Source organism: Orbicella franksi, chromosome 13 (assembly GCF_964199315.1).
Source record: "Orbicella franksi chromosome 13, jaOrbFran1.1, whole genome shotgun sequence".
Lineage (NCBI taxonomy): Eukaryota > Metazoa > Cnidaria > Anthozoa > Scleractinia > Merulinidae > Orbicella > Orbicella franksi.
The window spans coordinates 8,618,924-8,644,034 of NC_138157.1; the positions used below are offsets into that span (position 1 = coordinate 8,618,924).

The following is a 25,111-nucleotide window of genomic DNA, read 5'->3' on the forward strand; positions in this document are numbered from 1 at the left end:
AAGGAGGTTCATCGCTCATTTTCGAGTTGACTTTCCATTTCACTCCCTTCGTGTGACAGCGAGACCGTTCACCTGAGGCTCAGTTTCTCTCTGTGCCATATCTCGTGAGCGAAATGTCACAGTCGTCGCTATGTCCTCAGACGTAATTCATAAATCTCTCCTTATGTATCCTGCGGAGATCAGACGGATTTTGGGTATGTTTAAAATTCCGTTTAGAGACCGTATGATAACAAAGATAAGGCAATTCTTTTCTGATCACTGATGTAACATAATAAACTGAAACAAGGAAGTACACCGCCTTTGTTTATTTTTACAATACACTGTACAGTGGGCACATACTTAAAACGTTTACGAGTGGATCTAAAAATTAACGTCCGTTGAGTGAGTAATATCATCGTTTATTTCCTCTCTTCTATAAGTAGTCTCGGAACTGTACAAGTTCACAATTTTCAGAAACCTGTCATTGATATTTCAAAACGACGCAAAGGTCTTTTTTGTTGTTACTCCAAAAGTTTTGAAATTTTACAAAAATCTTTGGAATTTGCTTCGATTGAATAGAATGTAAAACAAGTGAATACTTTTTGCGCTTGAAAGGGTCAACAGCAGGAGCTGAATCTTATGAAAGTCGTCTATAACAGGTCAAATATCTCTCGAGTTGCAAATGTTGTTTCTGGACGATTTCGAATCTTCTGGAACATTATTTAGAAATGTCTACGTGATAATTGTCAATTAGAAATCAATATTGACATGACATGATCCTCTTCGTGCCTAAGTGACACAGAAGGCTGCAACTGGAAATTGGAAACCGATATTGACGATGTATATTTTTATTCAAAGTTTAGAAATGTAAACAAACCGCAACAACTATTGCAAAAGAACATAATCAGACTCGAATCAATGTTCATGATTAAAAATTCCAAGTGGCACGAGGCGTACCAGTTGGTTTTTTACAAATTAAAAGCAGTGGGACTCAACCGACAACAAAATGGAGTAATATGCGACACTCAAATCCGGGACCACCGGATTCCAACTTCTCTAATCACACTTCCACGCTTCCTTACATAACTTTCGATAATCGTTTTTTACAAAGATATTAACTTTTGCAAAACAACTTATCTTTTAAAACAAAATGTTAAATGTTGAATGTTTATAGTGGTCGATGCGCTTAGCTACTACTAGCTAGTTCTCAGGCATGCCACTTAGACTGAAAGAAAGAGACGTTTCAAATAAACAGTCCCTAAAATGATAAACACCTCATTCCTCCTTGACAAAGTAAAAGGAAGTCAAGTGTGTATAACAGTATAACATATCACGATCAGCATAGCAACAAAGATGCATCACGCTAGTGTAAAAACCCGCTGTAACCATGCGTTGGCAGAATCTATATCAAAGTTCTAGAGATGTGTCACTGCTAGCTTCTATAGCTGTGGCCTCCAGCCATCGATTACTTTAAGAAGTTTTAAACGATGAAAACGATCCATTCCAAACGACTCCAGAGCTTCTTCGTCCAAACACACAAGCATGCTGCCATCAACCTGATGCTCGCTGAAAATCTTCTCAAACTGTTGCATGTTCAAACCTCTTAGACACTCAAGAACGTCAGGGACTCTCAGTGTGCTTAGGTCCTGCGGAATGATTAAATTGGACTTCGAGGTTTCTTTCATCGTTGCCTGGAACTCTTCTGGTGTTTTTGGCCCCTGTTCCGTTCCAGGCCGCGACGCTGTGCCGAGCGTTTTAGTGCCTGAAGCAGGTTGAATTTCCTTTTTATTTGGTAGAGGCAAATCGCTTTCTTCTTGAGACGTTTTGGAGAAAGGATGGTGCTTAACCCTTGGGGAGGGAATAGGTTGGCAACCTTTGGAGCTTGCAATGCTGTCAGTTTGTTTGATACGTGAAGGAAGTGGTGGTGGGTCTTCGGTCATATTCGTTGATACATCGGGTTCAACTGTAGCTGTAGGATTACGGAATGGTTGCTGTTGGGTTTTGATATTCGCGTATTTCTCACTTCTTTGAGAAGGTTCAGGGATTGCTTTCTTTTTCACGGTGCCGGTCGATAGAGCCTTGTTGCCAATAGCGCCACGACTTCCGTTTGATTCTGCCTTAGCGCCCACCGGAAGATCGCCACCCGACAAATGAGATTCCCCTGAACAACTTCCCTGTTGTGAAGGAAGTGGTGGAAGTGCATCTGCGCTTGAACGTGTTACCTTCGGGGCAAGCAGCACGTTTGGGTTTGCGGTCTCTGTTTCCTCAGAACCATAAAAAGGCGAGCTCTTCGTCGATGAAGACGACAATGGCGGTAGCAGATTCAGTTGCTGGCTAGCACAACCTTTGAAGACAACACTGTATACGTCACTTGACGCACTTTCATTTTCTATCACTGTTTCCTTTCTACCGAATGTCTTCATTTTCACGCGTGGCATTAAGGTCGGTGAGGTTTTCGCAATCTGCAACGAAACCATTTCGGCTGTAAATTGGGAGGTTTCAGGATCACTCGAGGTCTGACCCTGCACTTGTACCAAGTTTTCTAGATTCTGTTTCGATACCTGACGAGTGTTCGGGTCGCTTCGTCTTCTTCTTTCCATTAGCGATGGAGTACTTTTCACCTCTTCAGGTTTCGCACTAACATTAATTTCGTCGTAAAAGTTTTCTTTACTGTCCGTGAACATCGTTTGCAGTTGTAAGGCGCTCGTAGTCCTCTGTAATAAAACAGTTCCTTGTCGTGGCAGTGTCACACTTTGGCTTCTGAGCACTTTTTTAGAAGGAGCTGGTGAATAAGTGTTCTGGCGAGCTCCTAGCCCACCCAACCGTGCGATTGACATGCACTTGTCACTGATTTCACTGTTCCTTTTCCCTGTCTTTCCCCTTGTTTGCTGAGGTGAACCTAGCACCGACTTCATGCCAGACATGTCTTCATACTGAGTTTCGTCGTCGAGAAATTCTCTGTCATCATTACCTGCTTCGTTGTTTAGGTTCGAAGAGGTAGCTTTCATTGTCATAGGCACAACGCTAATCGGTAGCGTATTGGGAAATGAAAACTTTGATGTCACACCCTGAACTTCCGTTGTAGCCGTTACAAACGTGTCTACCAGAATCCCCTTCAGTTTAACAACACCCTCTGGCAACGTAGTGATAGAGTCCCGTCTTGAAGGACAAGGTAGTTCCCCTTGTTCAGCTTTGTCGTCGTTTGTACTTGTATCAATAAACCTCACATGGACGGGCAGTTTGGTCTTCTTTACAAACTTGGCAAGGGGCATTTCTTCGCCGTCCCAAAGCGCTACAACTTTAGCTTGGCAACTCGCTGGGACTTTTAACAGAGTTTTGCCCTTATCGTGGACTCTTTTGAAAGCCAAAAAGTTTTCACGGCACTTTTTCTTTTCTATCTTAAGCTTGTCGCCATTCTTGATGACAGCTTCGTAATCTGGGTCGGTCTCAATCACACGCACAATCTTTACAGTCGAGCTATCATGGACCAGGTCTTGTAGTATGAACTTCTGTTGAAATCTCTCTTCCGCTACCCGTTCAACGGTACACGGGTAGTCAAGCGGGATTCGAGTTTCTTCGCCTTGGGCATTTTCATACAACACCGTTTCGACACTTTCGACCGTCAACAGGTTGTAAACACCATCTGCACCAATGGTTGTGCGCTGATTTTCATCATAATAACCCTCACGTATCTTCACATGTTGAGGAAGAGTAAACGTGTCGAGAAAATCCCTTAGCGAGTATGTAGTGTCACCTTCTGAAACCGAATGAATCATTTGAACGTCGGACATTTGTGGAGTTAAGTACCTGTTATTCTCAGTAATATGGCCGTCTATCTAGACCAGAGTCACTTCAATCACTGAACCTTCGCTCGAGGACTTCTAAGCGTTGCTGTGTGCAGGGACAAACTCAATGGATCTACTTCGTCCTCCCATTTAAATTATCTAATCGCAACTTCCGTTCGAAATGAAACTGGTTTCGTTTCACGTTCAATGCCGAATCATCTTAAAAACAACAATGTTTTCTTTCTTGATTTCGTCTTTATTAAACAAATATGATATCGTTTCGAAACTGAAGTATGCTAATGAAGTTTTTTCGAAACCGACTCTTTTCGTCGTGGAAAATGTTGTGCGCTTCACTTGACAAAGCTGTAAGAAACGATCGATGAAGTGGCTCGCTCTTTTAAAAAATAACGTAGGTGAAGTCTGCATACGAGCCAAGTGGCTCATCAGGCCGGAGCTTATCCCGGTTTCTGTAGCGTGAAATGACTAGGAGTATTTCTACTCCCTCTGGATGGGATGCTAGTCCATCGCAGGGTTACCCCCCGCATTAAATTTGCCGGTATCCATTTATACACCTGGGTGGAGAGAGGCACTGTGAGAGTAAAGTGTCTTGCCCAAGAAAACAACACAATGTCCCCGGCCAGGGCTCGAACCCAGACCGCTCGCTTTGGAATCAAGCGCACTAACCATGGATCCACTGCGCCTCCCACCTTTCAGAGACTAGGTTCCATTAAATGGTATTAAAAAGGAGAATGGAGTCAGATTTATCAACTTTTTATTTTTATTGACTTTGCTATCGTCACTTTTTTTTTCTTTTTCATCATTTTAATCATTTCTGTTTTAACTTATTATGGCTTATTATAGCTCATTACCGAGTATTAATCTCAAGTCTACTTTTGATATACAGTTTTTGAAAGATGAAAGAATTTCCCTGAATTTCCCTATGTCCATCCATCTATCTTTATCTCATTTTTAAGAGAGTTACATTACATATATATACTTTATCTGATGAGGTGGGTTTGAATTAAGGTCGGCCAAAGGGCTGATGTAGACCTACTACAATAAATAACGTAGAAGCTAAAAATACAAACATGAAAGAATAAGAGGATAAAATGCGTACAGGAAAATTACACATAGAAAATATGTGGCTTAGTTGTGACTAAGACTAAGATTTATAATTAAAACACCACAGGCGATTGAAGTACGCTCAGACCTAGTTAGAAAAAAAACGTATTAAAATAGTAATATTAGACTAATAAATAAAATCATCCTTTTTCATGGCGAATAAAGGAGCTTCCTTATTAAAAGTAAACTTAGCAGTGTCAGGCGTGTTTCCGTAAAATCTGCTAAAATCTGCTAAAATGTAACAAGTCTATTTGAAAAGTTCCAAATTACAGGACCTCTGTACTGTAAGGTGTTCCGTCCAATATCCGACTTAAACCGGATGATGTTGAATTGGTTTTGTACGCGAGACGACCTAGAGGTTATTATTATTATTTTTTTTTTTTTTTTTTTTTTTTTTGAAAACAGTTCACGTAGAGAATGACTCGAAGATTCATAAAATACTTTGTGCATAAACACGAGGACGGATCTTCGAAAGGCGTATGGATCCAGAGCAATTTCTGTCTCAGCCCCAGAACTTTGGAACTTGCTACCCAATGATATACGTTCATGCGATAATCCAAGTCTTTTTTTTTTTTTGTATCTTTTTAAAAATTATTATTTAGCTAGAAATAATTTTCAATTTATTTTATTTTTAGCATTGTAATCGGTATTTTTATCTCGTAGAACTTTCTTTTTAAAGCGCTTAGAACAGATCTGGATAGGCGGCGCAATATAAATATCTATTATTATTGTGATTATTATTGTTATCATTATTATTATTATTATTTTGAGCCTTTTGTGACTTTAAGAACATTGATATTGACGTTGAAACCCAGGAGGGAGCCATTATGTAAACACTGTTGAAATAGGTTTTAATAGTTTATTTCTTCTTTTACTTACTTTTACCTTGTATATACCTCATTTATAAAAAAAAAAAAAGCCTGAGTAGTAGTAGTAGTATTAGCATTAGTTGTAGTAACCATGATATCATGACATATATGATATGACGATGATGATAATAAATTGTTATTATTATTATTATTTTGATATTATTATTACTATTATAATTACCGAAAACTTAAGGAACAACAGAATTTCTGAATTTTTTACCAGATACATGTAAGATTCAAGTTTGTATGGAAAAGTGCTCGATAAAGTTTGAATTTCTTATTTAAATTTAAAAAAAAAAAAAAAAAAATTTGATTGCTATTATTATTATTATTATTATTATTACTACTACTATTATTATTATTTATAAAAGTAAGAAATGGGCAGCCAGTTGGATTAAGCAAGGCATGTGTCCTCTGCAAACGATGACTGACGGTCACGAGCGGCCCTCGCATGGATGGGGTTGCTTCTCCGGCCATTTTTGTAGTATTAGGCTTCGAAATGGCCCGAGGCAAATGAAATAATTCGTGCGGCTACGGCTATAAACATACTAGTAATGCACCGCTTTCGAGTGGTATAACATGGAATATCCCACGAGTCATGACATACGAGACTTTAGGTGAGTGACAAGTGAGATTCTCCATTGTATGCCACTAGAAAGTGTTGTATAATATATACTATGTCATAGAAATTACAGTGGCCAATGCAATCAGTGCAGCAGCTAGCTCCAAATACCATTGGTCGAAAAGCGGGAAAGACGAGAAAACTGTCAATCTATTATGTTTGATGAGGAACGATTTAAAATGTATATGACACGAAAAATACAGAATACAGAAGAATGGCGTTTTTCTTTTGGAAATATCTTTTTTCGTTTTAGAGATGTTGACATTTTTCTATTATGCAAATTAGATCAGTGATGACGTCATATTGTTTGTAACTAAAAAGTGGAAAATACTGAATAAACGATATCTCTGGAAATATTGAAGTAGTGTTCTTGAAACTTGGCACCACAAATGTACATCACAAAAGAAACAAAATGACACCGTTAGTGCTGTTGCCATAGCAACTCTTTCGGCTCCAGTCTCTTTCCGTCAAAAAAACAAATATCCCCATTTGCAAACTATAAAGTGAGACAAAGGGTCCTACTTGGAACAGACATAGTTCCCATATTGTCTTAACTCCCATCATTAGATTGGGTGGGGTAGATGGTTCTTGGTTTAAGACAAAAACTGGGAATTTCAGTTTTTATTACGACAGCACCAGCGGCAAAAGTGTTGTCATGGCAACAGCACTAAGGTTGTCATTTTGTTTCTTTTGTGATACACATTTGTGGTGCCAGGTTTCAAGAACACTGCTTCAATATTTCCAGAGATATTGTTTATTCTGTGTTTTCCACTTCTTAGTCGCAAACCTTATGACGTCATCACTGATGTAATTTGCTTAATAGAAAAATGTCAATATCTCTAAAACGAAAAAAGATATTTCAAAACGAGAAACGCCGTTCTTCTGTATTTTGAAAGGCCTTTCAAATAAGCAGAAATTATTTTTCGTGTCATATACACTTTAAATCCCCATGAAGTCGGTAATTTACCGCACTATAGAAACAAGTCGTCCACATTTGGAGTCAGAGGAAGAGTTGCGTGTGCGTATTACTGATGTTCGAACAAAGTTCCATTCTATTTCTGGTTAAATTTCGAACTAAAGAGAGAGCAGGAAATAGCAGTTGGAAGTATGTTAATGAATCAAGACGTACTTGTCGTGTATATTACAAACGTATGTGATTGCAAACGGGCAACAAAACAACACGAAGGCGTTTGCCCGTTTATCAGCATCGCCAATGACCAGATTGCCAAAGCAAGATCACTTGGAATCAAGTGTGTGTCCTTAGTAGAAATAAAGTTTGACAGTTTTTCTTCGGCAAAACTTAATCGACAACGGATATCGCAACTAAATGTTGTTATGAAAAGATTTACTATTTCCCCGAGAAATCTGAGCTGTCAAAGTTCATACCTCCGGTGAAATTAATTGACTTATTCAATTCTGCGGTTTCCGGGGTGGAAGTAAGAAATTTCCAGAGATCAGAGCAGGCTCACTTTCTCGCCTCGCGGTTTCGCCGCTCGATTTCGCGTTCGCGCTTGTGCTCCAACGTGAGCATGCTCACGGGCTACGGCCTATAAGGGTATACATATTGAGCTCTTCCTATTGAGAATAGAATAATAAGCACTTAATGACTGGCCCCCAGGGAACAGTGACTTTTGTTTCGAGCCCCGAGACCCTCCGGGTAGAAGGGTGACAGCTTCACCAAATGGACAACTCTCATGATCCACCCATTCGAACAGCACCTCCCCCCCCCCCACCCCTTCCCTCGCTGACAGGCAAGGAAGCTAGGCTAATAAAAGGTCTACCACAAATGAAAGTATCCAATGCATATTTATCGCGAAAACGAAGCAGTATGGCAACGTGTAAAAGTTATTTTCACCTTTGCGAAAACTGCACGTGTTAACAATCATTCAACTGAAAACCACGTGACCGATTCAGCAGCGTTTCAGTGCTGCAAAGCATTTATGTGTTGTAGTGCGTGTCAATCAGTGTCCAAAGTACTGTTGATCAACTAAGTGTGAGACAAAGCCTGTCACAAAGACAATGAAGGAAGATCGATCAAGCTAAGAAACGTCCTAGAGGTTACACTTGAAACGGCACTCTCAGAATATTCTTCAAAACCGTGAGATTTAGGTATTGTTTTAATGTCCGAGCCATAACAACAACTTCCAGCCGCCCATCATAGAAAAATAAACACATGTGAAATTGCCACATTCTAATTCGACATCTGATTTGTCCATGTAAAGGGTTAAATAAGCCAGCAATGGAATAGCATAAGTGTTTCTAAAATGTGCAGTATATTGTTTACCACCAAAGGTTAGAAAATGATAGTCAGGAAGTGTGATGTTTGACGCATTTAACACCAAACGTATAAATACACGATATGTATCTTCTTCCTCTAGCTACTGATGGTTCCACTTTACTCTGACCGGACGGACTGGCGTTCGAAACCTCAGCTTTACAAACTCTCGATGGCGGTTAATTTATATTGATCAACTTCACGTTGATAAATAATGTTCCGCTTGCCCCCAGACAAAGCATACGTGTTTCTTCAGAATAACAAGTTTGGTCCTATAAATTGCCTGTCTGCATTTTTCATTATCAGTTGCATCCTTAAAACCGGATATGGCTTTGTCTCTTCTATATTTAGATTTTATTTAAATTGTCAACTCTTTGTCATAAAATGTCATTCAAAAAGGCGAAATTTAAATTTTCACATGTAAGAATATCCGGATCCGAGTAAATATTAGAGTTCTAAATTACTTTTTAGGGAAGTTGAGTGTCGATAGCTTGATCGCTCCCAAAGTGGATCAACAGGTATCCTCTCCTTAAGAAATACGTGATAAGAATAAAGAGACAGATCTCGCAGATGAGTAGCCTGCGATGCAATTAAAATGTTCTTAACCAGTTCTTGAATCTATATAGGAGCTAATCTATATACTCAACAAAATTTCTGAATTTTTGTACGGTCTCGACTCTCGAGGATCAGTGATTTTCTGTTACCTTCACCGACGGGTAGCTTTATTTGCAAGACACGGGTAGCTTTATTTGCAAGACACATTGTAGACTGATTGGTTGGAATAAAATGAGTGGTTGATCGAGCCCATTTTAACAAAATTTGCATGATTCGCAATGTTCAAATTAATAAATTGGGTTGTGCATAACCGCATGCAAACAAAGAAAGTAATACATCGGTAGCAATATTCTTTGGAAAATTCTCAAACTTCCACGGGGTCTGCCTTCATGCAGTTGTCTGTACCGATCACGACTTATTTCTTCACAATTTAATCATTTTTTGTAAACATGAGCTTTGTCACGTGTAATTGACTTTCAATTCTTTAACAGCAAACTTTAAACTTTAAACAGCAAACTCCTATCCATACCATCCTCAACAAATTTCCTGCTAATTAATAAAATTACTAAAGGCACTAGGGGGCTACCCGCCTCCAACTGTGAGAGGAACGCAATGAAAGACCATGAAATAATGTATAGTTCTCGCTCCTGTCAGAATAAGGAAATAGTTTGCTTTGGCTTTTGATCATCCGTGCATGAGACCAATTGTTCACAAAGTCAGAAATGCGCATATATTAATTACTATCCTCGTAAATTACGGATCGGCATGAATAAGACGAGCCACCAATGTTACTGGATGAAAATAGGGTAACATATGAATAGATGTATCAGTTTGTCTTTGTGAACGTCTCAAGATTGCTGTGAGAATTCTAGTTCACTTAGCCCTTGCTGCTTCATGAGATAGACTTGTGCATTCCATTCATGAAAGCGCGCTACAAAAACAATGTCTGAAAATAACGTCTGGAGCGCAGAATCTTGTTCGTTGAAGAGCTTTGTACACAGCTACACTCTTCCACAAGTAGTGAAGGTCGAAGAAGGGTTCTGTAGTAAAGATGACACCGAAACTCTTTCGACCGGGGAGATTCTTATGCTACACTCTGCCACCACTGAGCTGCTCGTGGAAGATGCTGATCACAGGCAGTATTTTGTACCACTCAATTGTCAGTGTAAAGTGGAAATACTTCCTAGGATCTGCGAGGACAGGTATTACACCGTGAAAGATGTTGTCGACGCCTGGACTCCCTCTGATTTCAAGTTCATTCGTGTTGTTGAAGTCCACTCGCCTCCCCCTTCGTTAGGTATAAGAGCAGGACAAATCTTGAAACTCAACAAAACCGTCGAACACAACCGTATAAAGTTTCTGGAATGTGTGTTTTATCGCAAGACTGAATACCTTGTGAAGCTCCCTTTCGATGTCAGAGCTGTTTTTGAGCCCTTAGCCAGAAAAGAATCATACTCTTTCCAAGAGGTCCTAGACTGGTTTGAGTTTCCTGTTCGAGTGAAATTCAAGTCAAATTGCAAGACACAAGATACAAACAACAACCAGTCGCGAGGCTCTGTTCTCCTTACGAACATTCGACGAGAGTCGAAAATTACTGCTACCAATCGGGATGACGACATGAATCCAGTTTTAATGATTCCGACTGATTTGGATGTGTACGTGTTTCCCGCGCGTGGAGCTATTCTGGGCGATAAAGAATACGCCAGATTTTGTAAAGCAATCCACAATTTCACGAAGCTCTCAAAGGTCGACCTCTTTAGAAATAGTTCCAGATTGTGTGAATGTTTAGTAGATCCTGCTGAAGAGAAAATTGAAAATAACGAAGTGGTAGACTTGCTCCCATCCCAAACGATTCAGGACACTCATAGACATTCAATACCAAAACCAACAAATCCTAAACAGGCTTCATCTTTGAGCGGCATGCTGATACGAACTGGTGGACATGTTTTGACGACATCGAATGAAAACCCGTCTAACACTTCAAATGACCACGCACCACCTCGCCCACTTCGAGTTGAATCGCCGCCGCGATCGAAACTTCCAATACCTCCAGAAACTCCTAAACAGGCCCCATCGCCTAGCGCCAGGCTAAACCAGTCACCGCATCAGAGCATACAGGGTGAATATCTGTCAACAACATCGAATGAACACCCGTCCAATTCTATTGATGACCAGGCACGACCTCGTCCACCTCGTGTTGAATCCACGCCGCATTCAAACGCTACCGGCGGTGATAAGGAGGACGATTATCATCATTATGATGAAATTTCTTTCACGAATAGGAATTCAGATCTTGCTCTCTCACTTGAACGCTACCACATGGACAACGACAGTGAGAGAGTACCGAAACGTCAAAAAGACAAACTCGGCCAAAGTAAAAGTTCTAAGAGAAATTCGCTACCAACAGTGATTACCAAGTTTCCCTCGTCCAATTCTATTGATGACCAGGCACGACCTCGTCCATCTCGTGTTGAATCCCTGCCGCATTCAAACGCTACCGGCGGTGATAAGGAGGACGATTATCATCATTATGATGAAATTTCTTTCACGAATAGGAATTCAGATCTTGCTCTCTCACTTGAACGCTACCACATGGACAACGACAGTGAGAGAGTACCGAAACGTCAAAAATACAAACTCGGCCAAAGTAAAAGTTCTAAGAGAAATTCGCTACCAACAGTGATTACCAAGTTTCCCTCGACCCTTTCTGGCCATTTGCAATGTGAAACTAATGATTCTGCGGTCTCTCCACAAAGACCTCATCTGACTAGTCCTTTATCTGGAGCATCGTCAAGCGTCTTGTCTTCAGATGCTGCATTTTCGAGTCAGAAATCATCCACCCAGGAAGGACCTATACCTGAACAGTCAATCCTTCCGACTCAATCTCTGGTATTCTCTTGTCTGGAACAATCCCAGGATTACCCAGCTGCGAATTTATGCATTGAACCTGTACCCGCACCATCGATCCTTTCTAATTCTATTTCAGAATTTTCAGTTTTTTCTCAAGATCTTAAAGACCTCTCTGTGGCAGGAGTAGTGGAATGTCTCACAAATCTGCACATGGGACAGTATGCTGAAATGTTTCAAAGAAACCTAATTGATGGACAACTTTTAATGGAACTAGATCTGGAGTCTCTCTCAGACCTTGGAGTAAGGAATCCCTTACATCAGAATAAAATACTTAAGTTTATAAACGGATGGAGGCCTAATGCAAGTTAATAGACACTCAGTTGCACATAGCTGTTGCATATAGTATTTCTTAAACCCAAGCTAAACGATCAAACATGCCAAAAATTCACGCAACATTTTGTTGCATGAGCTGAGCTTGTTGCAGACCTTGGAGTAAGGAATCCCTTACATCAGAATAAAATACTTAAGTTTATAAACGGATGGAGGCCTAATGCAAGTTAATAGACACTCAGTTGCACATAGCTGTTGCATATAGTATTTCTTAAACCCAAGCTAAACGATCAAACATGCCAAAAATTCACGCAACATTTTGTTGCATGAGCTGAGCTTGTTGCAGACCTTGGAGTAAGGAATCCCTTACATCAGAATAAAATACTTAAGTTTATAAACGGATGGAGGCCTAATGCAAGTTAATAGACACTCAGTTGCACATAGCTGTTGCATATAGTATTTCTTAAACCCAAGCTAAACGATCAAACATGCCAAAAATTCACGCAACATTTTGTTGCATGAGCTGACAAATCATCTTACTAGTATTGCTTTTCAGTCAAAATGTTGGATGGCTCCGCTATGTTTGAACCATGTTCAGCTAATGACCTTAGAAATAACAAATCTAAACGCTAGCATGAATATGTTAAATTAAGATTGAAGGGAATATCTACAGGTAAACAGTGATGAGTCATATATTGATTGCAGATAGATTATAAAGTAAAGAAATGATCTTGTTGTCTAATCACCCTATGGTGAAATGAAAACAAAATAATATCTAACTTAGTACAAGTAAGAAAGACCAGTCGAAGAGGATTGGGGCACCTACTTTATTGATCAGACATCGGCCATAGCATATAGTTTTTTACAACAAATGTACTGAAGAAACATGGAAATTGAAGTGATCAAAAACGGAAATGCCGGCGAGTGACAACTCCTCACGGACAAACTCATTAAATGTTCACTTCTTAACATTATTACGCGACCGGCATACCAACGAATCTACATACCGACAAACAACTATCTAACAATAACAACGTGAAATGTTACAGGCTATGAGAAGTATCTGAGAGTACTTCAGTAAACATGCCTGAAAACTATAGTCATACAATGGACCAACTATACATAGTTCTTACATGTAGTTATAAGTCACGCATAATGATTTTTTTAAAATTATTCGTGAAGTTTTACCCATATCAAAGTGATTAAATATTCACGGATTTTTTTTGGAAAGGAAGTCTAGAAGTTTCCACGTTGCGCAACAGTGGTCGTCGTTGTCGATTTATGAGCGTTTTTGCGTGTTTTTTTTTTTTTTGTTTTTTTTCAGTTATCCAATCAGCATTTATTTACAACTCTTTAATTATATTGACCGCAATCAGAATCTTGCTTCAGGGGTCTTCTTCATCAAGCTTATTGCTTCAGTAGGATCTTTTATTTGAGCAATGAATAATAGTTGGAATGAACTATCATTTCATCCCAATTATGAACCACTCAATCTTGTTGGTAAACGATAGCAGCAAGAATACGTTTTGTTTAATCAAATATGCTATATATCTAACTCATTCGACTTCTCCTACAATCCCTCCCCCACCTTTACATGACCAAGGCAACTGAGCTGAAACGAACCAAAAATTCAGCTGCGTATGGCTTTCGATGATTATGTGTTCGAGTTTTGGGGAATAGAAGCAGCAATATATGTTGTGCATAGCAATTTGTGGTGCTTTCTTTGACGAAAGCCGAGAAATATTGAACTTGGGTCCTTAACTGTAATTTGGCTAAATGCATGCATGCTCTCTTTTCGGCACTCTGTTTCACAGAAAATTGCTAACCTGGCGTTGAGTCTGCTTTGGTGTGTTAACATAAAAATAAGAAATCAACCTCTCTTCATGTTAATTCATTCATTTAAACGGCCGGAATATGGCCAGCTACAGCACCAACACTACTGAGTGCAGTAAGCACTATTCTTACAGAAAACCTCATTAGTAGATCAATTAATCTTAGCTTTTCTTTGGAGTCCAGCCCTTGCGGATAAACAACTCGAGTTTCTTTCTCTGCAATGGATTTGAAATTCCAAGATGCAGCATCATTTCGGCATCCAACTCTAGTAGCAAATCCCCGTCAATCGACTCATTTTCAAATCTGTCCACATGTTCAGTTAAGCCAAGCTTGGTTAGCCATGTACAGACTTCGGACACCGAAATGCCTCCCAAAAGTTCTTTAGCCGCTTGGCCTTGAACCATTCCAGCGTCGCCTCCTAACTTCACAGTTCTCTTGTGTGACTCGATGTTATGCGAGGTCACCTTAGTTGCGATCTCTTCACTGTCAGATTTTTTAAACCGACTGCTTGGATTTTCCAATGGTGAACCAGTGCACGTGTGAAGTGAGCTCAGTGTTTCTTCCTTCTCCAATGGTTTCCGTATGGTCACATCTGGCGTCGGTTTGCCAAGAGGAAGAGATAGCGCTTTGACGCTTTCCCTGGCAGCGATGGGATCTACAGGTTCTCTTGCAGGTTTCGCCTTTGTAGGTGAGACATCTAGAGTATCTCCGATAAATACCCTGTCCAACTGTGCCAAACCGAGTGTGCTACAGTTGTTGTTTACTTCTGGCCTTTTTGATATAGTGTTTGGCTTGATGTTTTTCGAGGTCAACTTAGTTGGATTCTCTTCACTTTCGCGGCATTTCTCTGAGACGATGGAATCGTGCATCGGTGGAATGGGATGATGAGAGTTTGGTGACTTCTCTTTTGGTGGATTTTGTGTGTTGTCATTTGGCTTCGGTTTGCAAAGTGTAGGGGAAACCGGTTTTGTGCTTCCCTTAGGAAAAACAGACGCTTGATGTTTATTGGCAGCTTTTGGCGTAACTGGTGAAACAGACTGAGAGCCACCGCTATGTCTGGTGTTATCTCCTGCCTTTTCAGGTCGGTTGCAGTGAGATTGTGCTTCTGCCCTTCTTCGTTCAGTATGGGATTTGACGTCGTTTCGCGAATTAGTGTTAGTTGGACAGTCACTGTCAGTTACCATTTGAGAGTGACAAGAATTCCGTTTGTCCATACTGGGTTTTTTGGCAACTGGAGGTGGTCCCGATTTCCCGGTTTCCTTTACAACCACAAGACTGTCAGGTTTCCTTCGCGGTTTCAGCTGGGAAGGTGGAACATAACGTATTTCATTATCCGGTGGTTTGTTTGATTTCGTGTATTGGTTTGAATTTGGCCCCGTTGGTTTATTTGATGGTGATCTTGGTGGCAGGCGAGGGACTATTTCTTCATAGAAGTCATCAGGTTGTGCAGCCTCAAGGTCTTGTTCAGTATCTGAGATGTCGAAAAACCAAGATGCGGCCCTGTTGCCGGTTGTGATCGTTGACTCAATGTTCACGTCCTCGTCGATTCGTCGACAAATTTCGGTGAACATCTTTGGATCAAGTTTAGAAGTCTTTCTTTTGACTCTTATTTCCAAGTCAATCGGAACTTTCACAACTCGTAAATCCTTTTCATATAGGGTATAAACAATTAACACTTTCTCTTGCGCTATTTCTTGGATAGTAAACAATCCCTCCAACATCACCTTGTTTATGTTTGTCTGGTTGCAGAATCGTCTACCGCCAGCTCGAACTCGCACTCGTGTCGGTAGGAGATGCTTGTCAGTGATGTCTCGCATAGTAATCGGTTCTATGTCTTCGAGAGTTTCAAAAGGTCCAAGCTGGTCCTCAGAGAGAGTTACCGGACGAGCGTTTCCTACTACCTTGCACTTGAGTTCCGCGCAACCAGCAACTTTAGACGATGTCTCAAGAGGACAAAGTATGTCGCCAACTTTAACACCACTATGAGGTATGTTCTGAAGCGAACGAACATATTTCGGAAACTCAACGATAAGTTCTCCAACATTTTCATACCTATCGCTGCATCTGTTCGGAATACCCTCGAATATTTTCTCCGGGTAGTTAAGAGGGATGCAAAAGCGATTTCCTTTCCTATCCAGAGCTAAAACCTGAGTCACATCCTTCATGGCGTGCAGGTAAACAGTTTCGCCTGAAGACCAAGACATTTCCGCGGACTCATTTGAATCGTATCCTTCGACAATTTCGATTGTTTCGGGGAGTTGACACTCTGTCAAGAACTCGCAAAGCAAAGAGGAATCGAGCAGGCTCATATCTGGATTAAACGGCAGCGAAACTCATCACAAGAACTGAATCTCCTCCTTTGTCTATAAATGAGCTTAAGTTTGTTATTCGCGCAACCTCATTTCCTTCAGCGTGACCGCGTGACACTGAGAGAGTCAGGGGGTATCCCGAGTTGTTTCCTCTGTAACTTATCTATTATCCGGATGCTTTTGACGGATAAATCGCACTCACTTTTCTTATTTAGATTGTTTCAACCTAAAAGTTGACGACATTTTAGTAATAAAGACCTCCTTTTTAAACATACAAATACCTCAGAACTCGTTTTATGCAATTGCACTTCCGCTCTCCGGTCCCCCCCGGAACCACATTTTCCGTATCAGCGATAACGGAATGACACGGCTACTCAACTGCATAACCATGCTGTTGTCTATATTTCATTTTGTATCGCTTGATCTCGAACAAATTGAAAGTAAAACTGAACCGCGAGTAAATTGAGGCTCATTCAAAGCAAAATTGGCCGTAGAACTAAATTTGCTTAGAGCTCTTTCATGTAATTGTGCCGCTGTTGTTTGTATCAAACCCTACCGAATGACGTCAAGAAATGCTAATGACATACACGGTTTAATACGCATGTCAATATAGTTACCTGTCCGTGTAAATTGACGATAGGCTCGTCAGCTACACTTAGCTGTGTTATCTGGAGAAGAAATGAAATAATGAACGTAGTCTTCCCTCTCTAACGAGCTGTTCATAGCAAGTGCATCGACGTAAAGTTTCAGCCGAAGATGTCCAGTTCACCGAACACGGTACGTTCCGCGGTTTAGTCCTTTATGACGTAAATACTGTAGAGGAAGTAATGTTTGAAAATATTGTGTGGAGCGAGGAATCGTGTACCTTGAAAACGTTCGTCGATAGGTACCCTCTTCCACAACTGGTGAAAGTCGAAGACGGGTTCTATAGTGTCAAAGAAGCTGAAACACTTTCGAATGACGATATTCTTACGCTACATTTCACCAAACAAACTGATAAGCTGCTCGTAGAAGCCGCTGATCACAAGCGGCATTTCGTACCACTCAATTGCCCATGTAAACTTGAAATACTTCCCAGATTCAGCGCAGACAGGTATTACAGCGTGGAAGATGTTGTCGACGCCTGGACTTCCGCTGATTTCAAGTTCATTCGTGTTGTCCATAACGGTCCTCCTCAACTACGTATAAGAGCAGGAGACATCTTGAAACTCAGGAATACAGTCGAAGAAAAACGGGTCAAGTTTCTGGAATGTGAATTTCATGACAAGACAAGGGACCTTGTGAGGCTTCCTTTAGATTTCAAGGCTGCATTCGAGCCTTTAGCCAATGCCGAGCAGTGTCATTTGCAGGAAGTAAGGAAGATGCTTCCTGTCCGAGCGAAGTTTACCTCTGGTGAAACCACGATACAAGGTGTAAATGACATCAACGTTGATTTGGCGTCACTCGGCTCTGTTCTCTTAAAAGAATTTCGAGAGGAGAGAACAGTCATTGCTACCAGTCGTCATGACAATTTGGTCACGGTTTTAATGATTCCCGAACATCTGGATGTAAATGTATTTCCAGCACTTGGGGCTGTAATAGGCGATAAAGAATACGCCAGATTTTGCAAAGAAATCCACGATGGCACTGAGCTTACAAAGGTTGACTTCTCCAAGCATGATACTATCACGTTGGAAGAACCGACTGTTGATGTTATCTATGATTACGCGGAAGTAAAACCACTGCTCCCCCGTCGTAAACGTCGGGAATCGAATCAAAGTGACAACTCAGACTCCGATGATTACGCGTTTATCGATGTCAACAAACCTCCAATACCACCAAGAACAACATCTATGAGTCACAAGCCCTTGACACAGTCTAAAGTTTGTGAGGATGCCGAGCCACCCTCAAGACCACCAAAGCCACAACCGAAACCAAAGCCACAACCGAAACCAAAACCACAACCGAAACCAAAGCCTCACACGCCATTGTCTATGAGCTTCCACCCAGTACCACTGTATGAAAACACGCAGGTTGACAGTGAGTTTAAAGCACCGATAGAAAAGCCGCTTGGGTTTCGCGTGGCACCACCTCGTCACTTTGATGATGGCAACGACGACAATGTGGATGAAGACGACGAAAACTCATACGTTAGTTCGGACGAAGATTACATCTACCCAGAACTTGAGCCCGAATCACCAAAAGAACAACTGGACCTCGGTGAAGAACCTAAGAAAATCTCAATGAAGGAAAGATTTCTCGCCAACCTTAGGAAGGCCGTTCCTAAATCGCCAACCGGTTCGCGCCCGACTCCATCATCACTTGCAGTTCCGTCACCTTCTTCCACCTCATCGCGGGCAGCGGAGGGTCGCGATTTACCTCAGAGTTTCCCGGATGATCTCGGAAACCTGTCTGTGTCAAAAGTGAGCGAATGCCTCAGACTGCTCAACATGGGAGAGCACGTGGAAACGTTTGAAAGCGAGCAGATTGATGGACAGCTTTTCATAACGCTAAATGAGGAAACGTTACCATGTCTTGGAGTAATTGACAAATTCCAGCAGCAAAAATTACTCAAGTTTATACAGGGATGGAGGCCTGTAAAGAAATAATCAGCTCTAAGCAATTGATCGAATCACTGATTAAGGCACTCAGTGAGGGTGCAAGTCTGTTGTTATAACCTTGCAAGGTGCGTGTTGTGGATATCTTTGAACAAAGAGTGATTTCATTATGAGTTGTGCTCATTTCTAAGTATCAGCGACTATATTGGACATAGATATTATTACTCTGCAAATCCGAAATAGGAAACCACTTTGATCTGAATGTATTATGTTTTAGTTGAAATCTACTTGTGCTCTATCACGAATGCCGTTCTTCTGTTGATTACGCTACTCATTGTCTATTCTTTTGTAGATGTTGAGTAGCCCGCGGTTGTTAACAAAATGGCGGCGGCGTCTTTGCGTTTTTCACGACTAGTAGGCCTATACTAAGACAATACATTATTCGCTCTGGATTTCTATGCATAGTAGTTGACCCGAGTTGTGCCGTCCTCGTCAACTATCACGCAAGCCTGCAAATAACAGTCGGTCATCGGACAATTGTCTGGTGAATGAGGGTTTTGAGACTTGTTACATATATAGCAATCGCATGTCAGTTAGCGTCAAGAATTGTCTGGTGAATTTGAGGTTTTGACAGGTAAAAGCTTAGTCAGGTCGAGCAGTTTCACCGGGCATTTCTACTACACGAAAAATATTTTAGCTGGAAATTTGTGACCGAATATGAAACAAGTTATTTTATTGCGCTGTCACACCCAAAAAAGCTTTGTTATCGCAGTTTCATTTTTATTCCATTTCTGAGAAATAATTTTGTCACGCGCAATGCGTCGTCACAAATGTCACGTCGAATTGTAAACACGCCACATCAGCGCCACCATTCAATCTGTGTTAAATTACGCATTTTGCGGTGGTGTCGCGAAAGATCGTGAAGCCCCATTTAAGTCTGAATTACGTTCGTCTGAATAAGTAGTAAAACCTGAGTTCTTATGTTGTTACTCGTAGTTTGATATCTACAAGTGTTGTGGAATAAATTTTTAGTCGTATTTTGACCCGATTGAAATATTATGCAAATAGCGAAGCGCGCGAGGTCTAAAAATAGATTGCATACTCTTTGACCCCCCGCGAGACTGAGACAAACATCAGCGCATTCTGGGAGAAATAGATGGAAGAAGGCAAGTGTTTCGTCTGAAAAAAGTGTTTTAGCCGCCTTATTTCGCTCAATATGGTAAGTACCAAACACTGCTGCGAGGAACATGCAACAGTGATTCCAGATAGCCGGATAAACTGCATAAATCGCTGAAACAAATGTCGGAATCAGGTATGAAAATATTTATACCCTTTCCGAAGCCTTCGCAACGAATCGAACGCTGTCAACGATGGATTAATGCTTGTTCCCGTGAACATTTTACTATCAATGAGATTACCAGAAACACATACAGTACACTACACTGAAAAAGACAGAGAGATCCAACTGACGAGTTTCCCGATCGCTTGAAAGCATACTTTACAGCTCATGAAGTGATTAAAGCATCTCGCGCGACGCGTAAAGCACCTCAGCCAAGAGTCTTGGTGAACAAACGATGTTTTGACACTTTGAAAATATCACACTCTGATTCCGGTGTCAACTCTCATAGACTTGAGTCCACAAAAATTACAGTTGAACCCCCCTGAAAGTACTCAATATTTGTTCAGAAATGCCAAGCGATTCTAAATAATGTCTTGGTTTCGTAGTGGACGAATTCTCGACTCACAGGCACGGTTGTTCAAAAAACTGGATACCCAGCAGCCAAAAATTAAGTTCATAGATAATCAAAAAAATAGTGTTATTATTTGAAACCTCCCGACAGTATTTAGTATTTTGATCGATCTCGGGTCAGAAACGTCTAGGCAGGAAACACAAGTTGCGTGACATTGTTGATACCATGACCCACTGATTGACAGAAGAGTTTGCAGTTTCTAGAACAGTGCAACTGTTGGCTATAAAGCTTTTAAAGCAGCTTATTCGATATTCGACGGCCAGTTAAAAAAGTGTGTTTGTAATAGATATAAATTGAAAAAAATACGACATTCATGATGGTCAAGGACTTCATGGTTTGAAATTTTTGACTGCCGGGTATCAAGGTTTTTTTTTAACAACCGTGCCTGTGCGTCGATATTTTAATAGTATGCCGAAGCTAAAAAAAAACAAAACATTATTTAGAACCGCTTGGCATTTCTGAACAAACATCGAATACTCTCAGAGGGGTTCAACTGTAATTTTTGTGGACCTAAGTCTATGAGAGTTGACACAGGAGTCAGCGTACGTCAAAACATTGCGGTTTTATAGTGTGTCCAAGCTCGAAAATTTCGTCTGCTACAAAGCCAAAATAATACTTGAAATCGCTTGACATTTCGTTTTAATTGCTCTACAGTATAGTCTTCAGGTTCACCCTCAAACTTACAGCCCGGAACACCGTTGTTTTGTGTGAGAATTGTGGCTTTCGCGCTTGAAGAAAGCTTCAAGTCTTCCGCCATTCCGGTTTGTTTATCCGAGTCTTGTGGGGGGTCTAAATTTTTATGACGTCACTCGCGCACTTCGCTATAGATCATTTTCACGTGACGTCATCACTTTCTAAAATCCAAAACGAAAGAGCCACCAAAGGTTTTGTCCTCATCAGGCACAAGAGGCGGTATATTTATCTGTTTACAATTTTACAGCTCAATAGCGTGCTTCGTTTGGAATCCAGAGCATATTGAATTTCAGGGTTATGGAGGTGCGTGACACAAGGCTATGATCGAGTTTGTCGAAAAATATATACTTATCTCATGATTTTGAGCCTTTTTAGAAGTTAAAGCATTACAAAAAGTGCTTATGTAAATGCTTGTTTGATCAGTACTGATAATCAGTCGCCTAGATAGCCAAAGTAAGTTCCAGATGTTTACACTATTTTCCGGCCGCCATATTGGTGTACCGGGCTCTGTAAATATCGGCGAAACATTTCGACGAATATCTGAAGTTTGGGGAAACGCACAGGCCTAAAACTTGGAGAAGTGGCTTATTTAGTTATCTTCTATAACATCATAATTTCATAGCTTTTTCCACTGGATGGTTTTCGATTTATTTTTTTATTGCGTGACAGTGAAAACGATTTATTAAATACACGGTCCAAATTCTCAAGTTTTGTTTATCTGAATGCAATCGCTTTCAAAAATTTTAAAACCTCTGAAACGTAACCAAATGTTTTTGTAGTCCGCATGATCAAAAATCAGTTTTATAGCTCCATAGGTTTTGTTACGTCTGTGGTTTAATATACTTTGAATTAGTTACCGTGCCACAGACAGACATGGTTTTGTTTTTTGTTGAAAAGCGTGAATGTACAAATTCGTCACGCTTTATAGTCACGACCACGCAAATTTTTTATTCAATTGACGCCGAAACGTTTCAGGGGAAACTTGCCCGCAGAAATAGTCGAAGAATTCATTTCAGCCAATTTTCAAGTCTCTTAATGTTATTGTGAGTTTTTATACTGATAAGCTGTTCACGAGGGATTTTCCCGTGGATTTCCTTAGACGTCGTGGGAAACTTATTTCGCGGGAAAATACGGAGCAGAGTGTGTTCACGTGACGTCATCAAATTCTCAAATCCAAAACTAAGGAGCCCCTAAAGGTTTTATCCTCATCGAGCTTAAGAGGTGCTAAATTTGTATCGGTTAACAACTTTCCAGCCCAATAGCGTCCTTCGTTTGGAAACCAGCGCATTCTGAGTTTCGGAGGATGACGTAGCCTGCGTTGCAGCCGGACGTGTCATAGAATCCCCAATATACCGGCGGTTTAGACTGTCTGTGACGCAGGCTAAGGATGACGGTGCGTGACATGGAGTTAAGATCGCGTTTGTCGAAAAATGTACACTTATCTCGTGATTTTTAGCCATTTTAGGAGTTAAAGTATTAGGAAATGTGCTTATGTAAATGTTTCTTGGTTCGGTTCAGATAATCAGTCGTCTAGATAGCCAAAGTAAGTTCCAGATGTTTACACTATTTTCCGGCCACCTCTATTTTTTTTTTTTTTTTTTTACACTTAATTTCAAACACATAGCACTATATTACAATATAATTTACTTAACCAAATTACACTACTTTACACAACTTACACTACATTTCAGATAGACTACATTAAACTACGTTATACTGCTTTACATACATACGACGTCTAGTCGGTGAAAATAAGCTATTATTACTTTTTCTACAGCGAATACTGTGCAGATCATAAAAACGTTTTTTTTTTCTTAAACTTACAATTCCCTCTTCTGTACATTTCGAGGCATAATTACACTTGTATGTTGACTTAAAATCCTTCTGAATGATACTTGAATTCCAGTTTCCTAGTAAATTCGTTCAAGCTTCCTTGTTTTGAACTAAGCTTATTGTTATAGATATAGTATTTGGCAAACAGAAGGACATAGTTAAGCTTTTTTAACATGTTCTGGGATGAACCAGGGTCAGGTTCATTTGATAATTTCCCAAAGAGTAATTCAATTGTGTTAAGTGAGTAGGAGGTGTCATTTTCCTTATTAAACCATTTAATTACTTCAGAGAAAAATGTTTTTGACCATCGACAATGGATGAATGAGTGGCTTATCGAGTCAGACTCCTTACAGTACACGCATGCACTGTTGCATTCTATACCATACAGACATAATTCCTTTTTCGTTACAATGATTCTGTGTAGAAATTTAAAGTAGAATTCTCTTAGTTTATTTTCTTTGCAGATACCTTTTAGGTTTTTGAAGTAGTCATTAAATTCTATATCACTAGTCTGCAAATTACGAGTCCATTTTCCAGGCGCCTTAAGTTCTGCATCTAATTTGTTTTGAAAAGACCAATAGTAATCTTTACTCTTCATTTTCAGAAGGTTCACATTTATTGAAGGTGATAGCTGGGAAAAACTGTTTTCTGGTGAAAAGGTAAATTTGGCATCCAGGTTTTGCTTTGCTTTTTCAGCAAGTCGCCGGGGTATTGCTGAAACTACTTGTAAATACTGTAGGAAATTGCATTTTAAGTCATACTTGTGGGTAAAATCACCATGCGAAAGAAAGGTGCCATTCCTCGTGAGGAGGTCGTGTATCTTCCGGCCACCTCTATAATTTTGCGCGAAACATTTCGACGAATATCTCAAATTTGGGACAACGCACACACCTTAAACTTGGAGAACTGTCTTCTTTATTTATCGTCTATAGTATCACAATTTCTTGACTTTATCCACTGAATGGTTTTTGATTTTATTTTTTATTGCGTGACAATGCACACACTCTATACACGTTTGATCAAGTGAGTGAATGCAAACAAGAGAGTTTCCTCATTTTCTCTTGATGCAAACTAGGGGTACAAACGTTTATAAATTTGTTAATTTTCAAGGGTAAAATAATACCTGACCTAATGTAAAGGTCCCCTTTCTGGTGTTAGTATTGATTTTACACTCAATTGACTTAACTCTCAAGCTATTCAACATTTTGTCGAAGGGTCTACACTGAAATAGCAAAATGTGTCAATGTTTCTTATTTTTAATTTCTAACGGCAAAACATTTTTTTGTCTGACCAGACTGGTTTTTTGTCAGGTCAAACTGAGTTGTCCTTGGCCTGACAAATGACCTGCTTATAGACAAAAATTATTTGCAGGCTTCATCACGCGATAGAAATCTCGAGCTCCTAATATAATTGTTGAATGTAAGTATGGAATTTATTTATTTTGTATTTGCGGTACAGTGGATAGCACAGCTAAAAATAACTCGAGAGAGATTAAGGCAGTGTCCACAGCACGCCGGAGAAATTGGAAAACGCAACTTTATTTCTGCGGTTATGCCTACCTTCCGCACTAATCCGTCACGGAAACGGAGTTTTTCGAAAACACTCTTCAAACCGGAGGAATTTGAAAACGCCGGCTTTTCGTTTTCGCTTGGACCAGGAAAAAAAGCTTCTCCAAAACGATGCAGTCACGATAATAATGCGATCTCCTCATCCAAGTTTTCTTCGAACACAAATCCAAAATTCCTCCGGCGTAGTGCGGATGGAAAAG

The 25,111-nt window shown here is 40.2% G+C and overlaps 3 protein-coding genes across 3 annotated transcripts; 1 reads left to right on the forward strand and 2 right to left on the reverse strand.

The window, feature by feature from the left end:
- Positions 1–102: 102 nt before the first annotated feature.
- On the reverse strand, positions 103–3,971 carry LOC145466085 (uncharacterized). The gene has a single exon (XM_081449863.1). The coding sequence runs from the start codon at positions 3,768–3,770 to the stop codon at positions 1,419–1,421; it is 2,352 nt and encodes a 783-aa protein (XP_081305989.1). The 5' UTR covers positions 3,771–3,971; the 3' UTR covers positions 103–1,418.
- Positions 3,972–8,153: 4,182 nt separating this feature from the next.
- On the forward strand, positions 8,154–25,078 carry LOC145465010 (uncharacterized). Its single transcript, XM_081448825.1, has 2 exons — positions 8,154–12,357; positions 17,255–25,078. The coding sequence occupies exons 1-2, from the start codon at positions 10,150–10,152 to the stop codon at positions 19,115–19,117; spliced, it is 4,071 nt and encodes a 1,356-aa protein (XP_081304951.1). The 5' UTR covers positions 8,154–10,149; the 3' UTR covers positions 19,118–25,078.
- Positions 12,767–17,352, reverse strand: LOC145464826 (uncharacterized). Its single transcript, XM_081448625.1, has one exon. It carries the CDS (start codon positions 16,527–16,529, stop codon positions 14,382–14,384), a length of 2,148 nt encoding a protein of 715 aa, XP_081304751.1. The 5' UTR covers positions 16,530–17,352; the 3' UTR covers positions 12,767–14,381.
- Positions 25,079–25,111: the final 33 nt, after the last annotated feature.

Excerpts from the sequence above, each read along its gene's own strand:
- LOC145465010 (XM_081448825.1), top strand. The coding sequence starts at position 10,150 with ATGTCTGAAAATAACGTCTGGAGCGCAGAATCTTGTTCGTTGAAGAGC. Across the intron at positions 12,358-17,254 it reads AGTCTCTCTCAGACCTTGGA|CAAGTGCATCGACGTAAAGT; the intron begins GTAAGGAATCCC and ends AGCTGTTCATAG.
- LOC145464826 (XM_081448625.1), bottom strand. The coding sequence starts at position 16,529 with ATGAGCCTGCTCGATTCCTCTTTGCTTTGCGAGTTCTTGACAGAGTGT.
- LOC145466085 (XM_081449863.1), bottom strand. The coding sequence starts at position 3,770 with ATGTCCGACGTTCAAATGATTCATTCGGTTTCAGAAGGTGACACTACA.